Source organism: Zootoca vivipara, chromosome 4, assembly GCF_965207765.1.
Source record: "Zootoca vivipara chromosome 4, rZooViv2.hap1.1, whole genome shotgun sequence".
In the NCBI taxonomy this organism is placed as follows: Eukaryota; Metazoa; Chordata; class Lepidosauria; order Squamata; family Lacertidae; genus Zootoca; species Zootoca vivipara.
Window position 1 is genome coordinate 85,529,813 of NC_142587.1, and position 11,859 is coordinate 85,541,671.

At 39.8% G+C, this 11,859-nt stretch overlaps 1 protein-coding gene across 1 annotated transcript; it reads right to left on the reverse strand.

Annotated features, from left to right (window-relative positions):
- Positions 1 to 286: 286 nt before the first annotated feature.
- CFAP300 (cilia and flagella associated protein 300) lies at positions 287 to 11,359 on the reverse strand. Its single transcript, XM_035115906.3, has 7 exons — positions 11,202 to 11,359; positions 10,739 to 10,820; positions 9,542 to 9,614; positions 8,110 to 8,276; positions 6,331 to 6,503; positions 5,470 to 5,536; positions 287 to 531 (listed from the first exon to the last, which is right to left on the reverse strand). Exons 1-7 carry the CDS (start codon positions 11,312 to 11,314, stop codon positions 400 to 402), a joined length of 807 nt encoding a protein of 268 aa, XP_034971797.3. The 5' UTR covers positions 11,315 to 11,359; the 3' UTR covers positions 287 to 399.
- Positions 11,360 to 11,859: the final 500 nt, after the last annotated feature.

Here is an 11,859-nt window from a genome sequence, read left to right on the forward strand (position 1 = left end):
AATACAGGCTCTTTTTTTCAATCAGTAATTTATTAAGCTAGTTTTTTTTAATATAAAATAAATAAAGTTAAAATGTATCAATATAATGACCTAGTTTTAAAAAGAGAACTTTGTAACAGCAGAATATTAGTTAATACAGGAGCACCAAAACTTTTTGGAGAATATATTCTGCAAGTATTGGTACGGCCTTACAGTTTTCAACAATAATACAAATCGCATGTGTTGCAAAATCAATATCAGTGCCCAATGTCTAGGTAAAACAGATTTCACTGTAAATAACAGAATCTTGACAAATTATTATTATTTATTAAATATTTATATAATTCATTAAAGCTACACTTTTTTATATATAAAAAAGAATCCCTTTAATAATCAGATATACCTGAGATGTGAAGAGAGTCAGTTATAAAAACAAGCTTCACCAAAAGAGTGGTACAAGACATAGATGTGTCGTTTCAAAGGATTCACAATCAAATAGGCAAAATTCTGTTCATGGATGTTGGATGAAGGGTAACAAAGGCCATGAGCATCCTAGAAGATGAAATATTTAGCATTAATATAAGGTAGTAAGTAATGTGTGATACAAATTCATCTCGAACACTACAAAGCCTGACTAAAATGGGATTAAGCGTACACAGCTCTTTGGCTCTGTTCTGTTTGAATTTGGCTTGTTTCAGTAAACCCCATGCGGGAGATCTGATACTATTGGGGCTCATCACATCAGCTCTGCACTGCAGGCAACCTGAAAAGATTATCAGCACAACTGGGCTGGAAGTGGCTTGGACTGGTAGTGGGTCAGTTGTCTCACATTTCCCCTACCCTCATTTCTGCTATATAAGGAACAGAGGCAGCAGAGGAGGAAAGAGGGGAGACAAAACTCTGCAGCTAATGGGAGAGTGGTAGAACTAAGTCCAAAGCCAGAGCTGTATCCATCTCTTAACAAGAACAGCTGCAGGAAAGGGGACCATGGAAGCATCCTTTCCAGGCAATTGTCACCCAGTGGAGAGCTAGGAATATTGCAGGTGAAGGCACTGTGCTGTCGGTTGTGGGACTGCAAGGAGCTCTACAACTGCACTGATTAATGTCTTTCAACAGCAGGGACAAAAGTACCATATTGGCTTGAATATAAGCCTCACTTTCCCCCCAAATTCCAACCGTGAAAAGGTAAAGTGCGGCTTATATTCACAGCCTTATGGTGTGCAGCCAGGAGCAAGGGGTTTCATGCAAGTCTATTTAGGCCTGATTGGTCAAAGGAACATTCTAAACAGATTGCTAGGTTGCTCCTAATTATGGGTTTGCTGAATCTAACTCTACTACTACGCTAACAAATCTGAGTAAGTTTTTGCTACAACCTATCATTATTCCTGATTATTTGGGACAAAACTGCTGCTCATTTACATCAGTTTCTTATTTCCCCGCCTCCCGCCCCCATGCTTGCAAACAAACATACACACACACTTTAAAATAAAAATGGCTATACCATATTATATTAAATAAAGGTAAAGGTAAAGGTACCCCTGACCGTTAGGTCCAGTCGCAGATGACTCTGGGGTTGCATGCTCATCTCGCTCTATAGGTCGAGGGAGCCGGCGTTTGTCCGCAGACAGCTTCCAGATCATGTGGCCAGCATGACTAAGCAGCTTCTGGCAAACCAGAGCAGCACACGGAAACGCCATTTACCTTCCCACCGGAGCTTAGCTGCCAAGTATCCCATTTTTCGTGGGAAACCCCCGGATTTTAATCCGTTTCCCGCTGTTCTCCCGAATGGAGAAAAATCCCGGAAATCCCCCAGATTTCCTACCTGTCAGGGAGCCTCCATTTTGGGTGCCGCTCTTCCCATGTGTGGGCACCGGAAATCGGGCAGAGTGTCACCAGAAGGCACTTCTACACATGCCCAACGGTCATCTTGGTGGTGGCCACACGGCGGCAGCCACCACCAAGATGGCTGCCACGCGGCCACCACCAAAATGGCCACTGGGCATTCATAGAAGTGACTTCCGGTGCCGCTCTACCCGATTTCCGGTGCCCACACATGGGAAGAGCAGCCCCAGAAGTTGCTTCTACGCAACTTCCGGTGCCATGCCGCTGCTGATCCCTCATTTTTCAGTGGGAGACTTGGCAGGTATGCGCCGGAGCGGTACCTATTTATCTACTTGCATTCTGATGTGCTTCCGAACTGCTAGGTGGGCAGGAGCTAGGACCGATGGGAGCTCACCCCATCGCGGGGATTTGAACCACCGACCACCTTGTCAGCAAGCCCTAGGCACCACCTGTGTCCTGTACTGTATTATATTAAATACAGTAGTATAAAAATAAGTGGAGGGTGCAGCGTTGGGTAAGGACATTCTGTCATGAGAAATAATAGTAGAAATACTACTGATCCCTCTGATGGTGTTTTGCTGGATGGCAAAGGTCATCCTCTTTAGAGATGCCTTTCTACAACTCTTTTGATAGCTCTATTAAGGATACTGATCTGTTGCCATTTTGATTAACAATGCTGCTGCTATTTTCATGGCCTTGTCCTATTATTATAGCTTATGTTTTATCCCATGGCTTTTATACCTTTTTATACATTTTGCAATAGAAGGTTTTGATATTTTATTATCAAGTTGGCTAGCTGCATTGGACTTTTTGGTAGAGGCAGAGTAAAATAAATTAACACTGAACTTCAAATCTGCAAGCTGTCCACATCGAAAATGCTGATTCTTCAGGCATGCTGGGTGCTGATTTTAGCAGTATTTAAATCAAAGTTTTGCTAAGGAAATGCAAAATCTATAGCTGTAGAGGTACTCTGTTTTTGCAAAAACCAAAACCAAACCTCAGATACAGTACCAGTGTTATCTTCTAACCCTCATATCAACTGAATCTGGAAACCCAGCCAGATGGGGGGGTATAAATAATAAATAATAATAATAATATAGTATTATTATTATTATTATTATTATTATTATTATTATTATTATTATCTCTTACTGAATCTAACTTAAGAGTTTTACAGTGTCTCACAATTTCTGATGTGCTAATTAACTTACCCACCCTAAAGTTTTTCTTAGATGTATAACCATCAAGGTATGCAACTCCATTTTCTTATCTCATTCACATGCAAACTACAAGTAAGTGTCTATCATTCTCTTTCCTTAGGGAGGTAAACTAATGGTATTTCCACATGCTACTTAGAAAGGCAAATGCTAGTGCTTAAAAAAGGAGACGTTGTTTCATTGAATGGGCTTTCTTTATCTGATTGGCAGCATTTAAAATTCTGTTGTGTGTAGGTCTGCATTTTATTTGAGGCTACCTATATTGAAATCTAGTTTGACATGGAAGCCATAAAAATACCTTGCTCTTCGCCACAGAGGAATACTTTTAAAACCATAGGTTAAAATGAAATACTTTGTCTGATTTGCCTTTTTGAGAAATATGTTCAGTCTATGTAAATTAAAGTCCCTGAAATTCTGGTATCTGAAGATGTTTGTGGCCAGGCAAAATAGAATCCCCCCTACTTTCTGCATTGTCCATTGCCCAAGGAAGAAAGAGGGCAAAAATTGGAAACAGGTGTGCACAAAATTTGCATATTCTAATTTATATGTATAAATGCATATTTAGAAATACTGGGTCGGGTCCATCTAATTCTACTCAGAGCAGTTCCACTGAAATTATTTTCAATACGTCTGCTCTGACTAGGACTATAATTGAAGACGCCCAATATAATTTAAACAGAGGCACCATCTGCACACTACATTTAATGCAGTATTACACCACTTTAAAGAGTCATGGCTTCCTCCAAAAAATACTTAAGGTTGCTGATAATTGTTAGACCTCTACTCCACTCACAGAACTATAATTTCCAGAGTTTGCTAGGAAGAGGTATTGATTGTTCAACCACTCTGGGAATTGTAGCTTTGTGAGGGGAATGGAGTCCTCTGCATGCAAAAGTTACCAACTTTAATCCCCTGGTATCTTTAGGCACAGCTAGGAAATACCAACCACCACCCCCCTCTAGAAAGCCACTGCCTGGCACTATAGACAATACTGAACTAGATGGATTGATGGTCTGCGTTGGTATAAAGCACCATCATATGTACATACTTAAGGCTCACAGTACTATAAATGATAATAATGTTCGCAGAGTCGGACACGACTAAACGACTAAACAACAACAACAATGTTCGCAGTGGATTGAAATCTTGAGAAATGGGTTGGGTTGATGATTTAACAGAATGATGAGCCAAACATCATTATATAGCTATTATATTCAGCAACGTTTCCACTGAATTATAAAAGAATCTATCATTTTAAACAGAAAACCTTTTATCATCCTCTTTAACTGCAGGTGGGTGGTCAACCATTTGTTACATGATTTGCACTCTGGGACTAAGGTTAGATTCTCAGCTGCTGTTAAAAAATCACATAGCAAGAGTGACCAAGACAGCTTTCTTTCACCTGTGTCTTACAACTAAAAGATTTGTCATTTTTTTATTTCTTATTTTCGGATGCAGACTTAGTTACAGTGACTCATGGCTGGGTCCCCACAATGACAGTGAAGAGAAATTTATCAAAGAACAACTCCAAAACAGAGGCGGGACAGAAATGCAACTGTATCCTTAAATAGATTTTCTGATCATAAGCACAATACCCAGTTTACCTTGGAATGTTGTTGTGTAAATAAAAAAGGTTACGTCCAAATCTGCAACATCCATTTATACAATCACATCAAGACGGTCCTCAGATTTACAAAAGTAAGTTGTAGTAATGGATGCAATCAAGTGCTGTAATATATGGGATGCCAACATAGCTAAAAGTACAAATACCCATCATAGTTCTCATTTTTAAAGTGTTATGTAAAAACTGAGAAAAAATAATTTTAAAATCTTGCAGGAAAATCCTCATGGTTCAGCAAAAGTTATGCACTTTTATGTGTCATTGGTTTTGATGGGAGTGATCCTAGCACACGTTTACCTCTCACATTTTGGCCATAAGAAATTTGTTTCAATGTCTAAACTAACATGTTAACAAGATTTAAAGGAGAAAAAAGAATACAACATTAATTTCTAATTAATTTCTTTTTTTGACAATGAGAAGAAACCTGGTTTGTCACCCAAGTCAAATTATTGTTTCGAAATGTTCTAAAAATTTGAACTAAAGTAGTCAATAGATGCACAATTTTGTTGGATGACTCCTCAGCTATTTGTAAATATTTTTATTTATTATTTTATCTTCAACAGGTCTTTGAAAGATTATGGTTATTGAAAGTTGCATTGTTTTGTGTATAACATTTCCTGTGATTTTTTGTTAAGTGCTTAGTGTTATAACAACAATTTCACCCATCAAAATCAATGGGATGTAAAAGTACTTTGATCATGCCCAAACAGTGTTTGCCTGACTGTCTTTATTCATAATTTGCTTGAAATTTATATCTGAAAATATTTTTGGTTACATGATTAGCACCCCTCCTCCTAATGAAATACTTACATAAGCGCAGACTTTAAAAATGGTAGATGTTATTTTTATTTCCTTAGTTTCAGGATCCTTTTGAACACTGAAATTCAAAAAAGTATAAACTGTTTTAATAATGACATCTGGAATAGTCAGAACTTACAGTCCAAGATAGACTGTGTGGATTGGCAGCTAAAGAGTTAATAGAACACAATATCATATGAGACCTTCAGGATCAAAGAAGGAGCAGTAGAACAACAACAAGTAAAAACATGAAACATAATAGAAAAAGAGAAAGGAAAGCTTCTAGAAGAGAGTTGTCAGCAAGTGGGTGGGAAAAAATTGAAAAATGTCATGGCAGCCAAGAGTGAACACTGCCTTGCTAAGGGTGTTAGATCTGAGTGGAAAAATTGAGGAAAAGGTGGAATTAGGAAATGAAAAGGAAAGGGAGGAAAATGACTCCAGAATATTTTAGAGTACTTCCAATATGTTGTGAACCCCTTATTCCCAAGCTTCTTTTTGGACTGGTGCTCCAACTAGCCATGGCAAGGTTGGGAGCGGAATTCTGTATGTTGCTGTTCAATTTGCAGGTTGCTAGAATAGGATAACACTCCGAAACATTATTGGGTATGCTTTCTACCTGGGAGCCAGCTTCTACCCATATTTTCTGTGGACAAGGTTGTTCCTTATAAGATGACAAGGAATAGACTAGGCATTTATACTAACATTGCAAACTTGTTTCCTGCCCAGCCCTGCTTAGATCATATATATGATGCCATTGCAAAGCTGCAACCTGCCCCAGAGCATCTTTCATAATCACACCAACAAGTAAAACAAGTACGGTAAATCAGTAAGTAAATCAGATTCACATTTAAAAAAAAGGAAAAACATATTCACCTCACAAGTTCTTTATATAAAGCCTTTGTGGTTTCTAAGTATGGACCAAGTTCATCTTCATATTGACAAAGAGCTCCTCCAAGGCAAAGATGCTTAAAAAGGCAGAAGAGAAATTCCTCACGGTCTAAATGGCTGAATAAGTCATAGTGGTCTGAATCTTCCAGAAGAAGTACCTATCATGAGACAAGGAGGAAAGACAATGTAATATGGATAATGCTTTATATATTATATTACAAAAACACCCTATTTTGTATTCCCAGTGGTTTGTTTATATATACAGTACATGCAATAAATTTGGTAATTAATTTGGGGAGAGTTAAAAAATATATACAGTATATGCAAAGCTGCAGCAGGGAATCCAGGCCACAATCTGGCCCAATCACTGACCAAACTGCACAGCTGCCATCAGCTTTGAAACATATGTCAACAGGAAATAGCCCCATCAAAAAAAGTCACCAGTTACTAGAAAACATTTTTCTCTTGGAAATTCAGTGTCCTCCACCACAGTTAAACAGAGGTGGTTCTAGGGTGGTGTCATGGACTGGCTGGATGCAGAGCAGTAGTGGGAGGCAGCAGCTGGGGGATTGGTGGTGGGACGATGATGTGTGGTCAGAGGGAGAAGAGAGAGAAGGCTGGGAGGAGGTGGTGTTGGAAGCTGAAGAGGCAACAGGCTTTAGTGGGCAGGAAAAGGCTGTGGCAGAAGGCAGTCCAGACTCCTCGAGGCAGGAGGAGGAGGGAGGGAGGGAGACAGAGATGAGGAAGGCTGCTGAAGAATCCAGGGAGTCTCCCCCTCCTGCTACGACCAGTTCCCCCTCCCCCTTGTCTCTCAGAACACGAAGAGAAATGAAAAGTAGGGAGCAATGAGATAAAAGGCGAGGGAGCATCAGTTTGCTGGGGACGGAACCAGGGAAAGGAGCCTTAGAGAATGGTGGGGAAGCAATCCTCACAGCAGCTTCATTAGGGCAAGACTGGGAAGCATTGCTGTGACCATTAGGACTGAGCTGTTTTGTTTCTCTGAATAAAGAGTTAACATCACTGACATCGGGTCCTGACAGGTGGTGCGACTGGTGTGGTTGCACTAGGCACTGCACTGCAGGGGGTGCCAAAACAACGCTATAGAATGGAACATGGTGGGGGGTACTGAATTTTAGCATTGCACAGGGCCCAAAATCCACCACTGGCTTAAGTCCAGCAACATCTAGAGAACCACAGGCTACTCACTGCTCTAGCACATCTTAAGCTATCAGTCTTCCTCAAGGGCAATGTCTATATAAACCAGCCCACAAAACCAAGAGAGGTAACCATCAGTCATGATGCAGTAGCACGTCATAATTTTATCACAATGAGCTTTTTTTAGACATAGAAACATTTCCTGAACCTCAAGTAGGTTTTGACTCTGTGGAGGCAAAAAGGAACTGAGCAAGTGAATTTATTGTTCTGCACCACAATTGGTCAAAGGGAGGAGTAGGAGTATGCTCCAAGCATAAAAGGCTTGTATATTTCACAATTTGTAATAAAACTGGCTGCAGAATGCAGTTCTCTGAAACCACATGCTGACACCATCAGATGATAGCAAAATTGAAAGGAAATTGAGAAAAAACACTTTGGGATTTAGTGCTGTTTATGAACACAAGATCCACATGGAGGCTATCAATATTAGCTGTGATAACTATGTGGTTGCCCTGGCAAGAAAAAGTGACTAATAAATTTAATAAATGATAATTAAAACTATAAAATAATAATAGACAGAAGACAGATCTTAACTACACTTGTACTAACCTTTCTTAACTCATCAGCAATGAGAATATCATCGTGATATTCATCAAAACACTTTACAATACTTCCACTTTCTCGAACAACCCCTTTACAGTATAATCGGTCAAAAAATGACATGGAAACTTGTTTGCACAGAATATTCTTGACATCAATTTTTCTCACACTAGTATCTGAAACATATGGCAGAAATCAAAAGAAAAATCACAATAGCATTCATGAATCTGCAAGATTATATTTTCATATCTGAACAAAGTGGCTTAATACTATCAAGGTTACATTTAAATTTGCAACATTATAAATGTATTGAAATGTTTCCCAACTTACTACGTATGAAAAATATGACTACCTTTAGACCCAGTGTGGTGGAATAGGGATAGAGTTTGGTTAAGAGAAAGCAAGATAAATTCCAACACAATTACAAGCAGGTCACAAAGCATACAAAAGTTGGCAAAAACACCAACGGTGTAGAATTCTTCCCTCTTCCCTAATGTCTAGTCCAGCACATGGTGAAGTTATTTTAGTGTGAAGCAGCCAATTGAATGGTGCAGGCGTGAGGAAATGTGAAATGTTGTGACATGAGAACACAGGGTAGGTGGAACTAGACACTATGGGGTGGAAGGCGGGTTATATGGATACACCATTTTCAACAGCATTCTCGTGTTCTTTGTTCCATTCCCAGTAGGGTGACTTTTATCTCTCAGTGTAACCACAGGCTAAAATGTTGCCCTGAGGAAGAGCAGTATGCAAATGTAACAAGCACACATTGGGCATGATAAGCTTAGAACTTCTTAGAACTTCTGTTCACTGGACTGGAATGAACAGGAAATATGTAAGTGTTCTCTTGCCCAATTTTCATTTATGAAATAATTACGAACTGCTCATATAAAATTATTTATTCAGTAGTATCAAAGCTGAGGAAACCACAAAAAGGAAGCAATAAAGATGTCAATGCAGAAGGAGGAACTTTTACTCAGTCTCCAAAAAATAAAAATAAATAAAGGCTATCTTAAAAATAAATAGATCTGGAACTCTTTTGAAGAGACTAAGATGAAAGAGAAACAGCTGACAATGCATTAATGTCTGCAAATGCAGGTGATAATGTTCATCATATAAATTTAATACATTTTACATCACCTTTCAACGGTAAACTGACCTAGAAATGTTTTAACAGACCACAAAAAACATTAGGGATTTAAATAAAAACTTGAATACTGTTACTTAATATTTAACAATCATTTAATGTTGCTCATTGTCATGAATGTATCTTCATGCTACTTTGGTATAAGCTGTATTGGAAGGCTCTGTATCCTGAAAAGCAATACTGTATATAAATAACCGCCACCAATCACACCATCATTAGAATCAGCAAGTCACTTTGCAGGGGAAAAGGAAAATGGGTTTAAAAGAGAAGTTGTCCCAAATTTGTTATTTTTACCTAATGTAGTCCATTGTCCAGAAGGTGAAATCAATTTCAAATTGCTGTTAACATCTGGATAATTAAAAAAGGCCTGGAAGTACAGAGTCAATAACAATTGGCAGTTAAACAGATTCTATTATCTGATTTGATACACGCATCAACTAAGGTGGCTTTGGCTTGATTTAAGACCATAAAAGGGCCCTGCACCAGAGGTCCATCAGTCCTATATTTCCCACTAGCCAAACATATGCCTATAGGAAGCGCTCAAGTAAGACATGAGGACAACAGCCCCTTCCTGTTGTTGTTCCTCAGTACAAGCTGCCTCTGACCCATCAAGTGTTACATAGCCATAAAAACTAATAACCATTGACAGCTTCATCCTCCGTAAATTTGTCTAATGTTCTCCAAATGTCTGAAATTTAAGATTGCTGACCAAATTAGGGTTTTCATTCATGGAACTACTGCTGCAAGTCATTCCACTGATAAAAGTCTGGAATGTGAGAAGGATTTATACCCATGTCTATTTATAAATGAGACAGGTCTGCCCAGCTGCTTCTGAGCAAACACAATCACAGTTTGCAAGTTCACACAGGAGTATAATTCTTCCCCTTAAAAAAACCACACACACACTATGGGAATGACCTGTAGAAGTACTCTTGTGAACAAAAAAAAAGCATTGTGGGAAATGAGAAACAAGTTTTTTTAAAACAAACAAACATGTTGTGTTACTTAATATAATAAAAATCACTAAGTAGCATATATAAAAACAAGAAAAACACAAGCACATTCAATAAAATATGCTAAAAACTAAAATTTTAAAATGCAACTGTATATCACAAATTAAACTGAACAGTCTATAAAACCAGGGTTGGAAACAGGGTTGTATTTAAAACAATGCATGCTGCTGTTTTGCCCTGTTGTGCTTCTAGCCATTTGATATTTTAATGCTGCTTCCGTTTTAGTAATACTGTATTTATGACACATCACTTTGAAGATTTTAATCAAAATTCCAAAGTGGCCTATAAATCTACAGACTACCTCAAAAAGTGGGTGGATTCTCTCATTCACTGGAGGTTTTTAAACAAGAGGTCGGATGGCCATCTGTCCTGGATGCAACAGCTGCGATTCCTGGGGTCAACCTAGATGACCCTTAGGTGTCCCTTCCAACTCTATGAAACCCACTTTTAAACTAATAAGCCAGATTTGGTTAACTACCATAATGAAATCATCCCTCTGGTAGCCTCTGAAGTTCTGATCAAAGCTGAATGCCTGTGCAGCGATTCTGCCGTCCATGGACCTGCGGAATGTAGAAAAAGAAGTCTGTCAGGCTTGTATTCTTCATGTAATAATAATAAGCATGAGGGGATTCCGCACTGGAAAAAATGATGATAAAAGAATCTTTAACGTGGCATTTTTTAAAAAATTTTTTTAAAGTGACAAGTTCTGGGGCGGAGCTGGATGCCAGCAATTATTTGCTGAAAGATTTCCAATTACAGCAGTGAAGCCTCTCGGTTAAATATCTTGATCATGAAACGCATCTTGCCTTCCCACAGTCCTGAGGGCAGACTGACCCCCATTCTCTTGCACTTGACCCCACTTTTCCCTTCCCCCTTTCCTTCCTCCCCCCCCCCGCCGCCGCCGCCTGAGAAACCGGAGAAGGAATGCCGCTTCTCCCCACCACTTGAGGAGGCGGCCTCGGGTGTCCCTGCTCTCCAGCACCGGGAAGCTTTTTTGCGGGAGGTGATGGAAAGCGTAGCGGGGCTCCCCGCCTTCGTCTCCGCAGGCGGCCATCGCCGCTTCTGTGGGACGCGGGCGGTTCCCATGGCAACGCGCTCCCGCTGGCCGCTCAGCGTTGCACCTTTTTTTCCCGTCCCCCCAGGAAACAAGCAGCTCGGTGACAACGGTTCCGCTTCTGTAATGCAGGAGATTTAACATCTGCAATCAGCTGGAGTGGGAGGGGAGTTAGGGAGCGGGGCGGCTGAGCTATTTTCTCCATATTTAAGTGGATGGATATTGAAATATACTCGGAGTCGAGAGTGAATTTCATGCTCTTTATTCAGCTCATATTCATCAAGGAGAAGAAGAGAAGACGAATGGCTCTTTTCCCAAAACCATCTGCTTATATACATTATTTACACAATGGGCCTTGCGTGATTGGCTACTTCAGGGCTACACCTGTGGGCCAATTATATTGTGGATTGACTTCTGCCTGCAGCCTGATTGGCTGCTCCTACAGGCCAATCAGGTAGCAGATTCACTTCTGCCAGCCGCCTGATTGGCTGCTCCAGCAGGCCAATCAGGTTGCGGATTCACTTCCACCTGGAGTTGGATTGGGT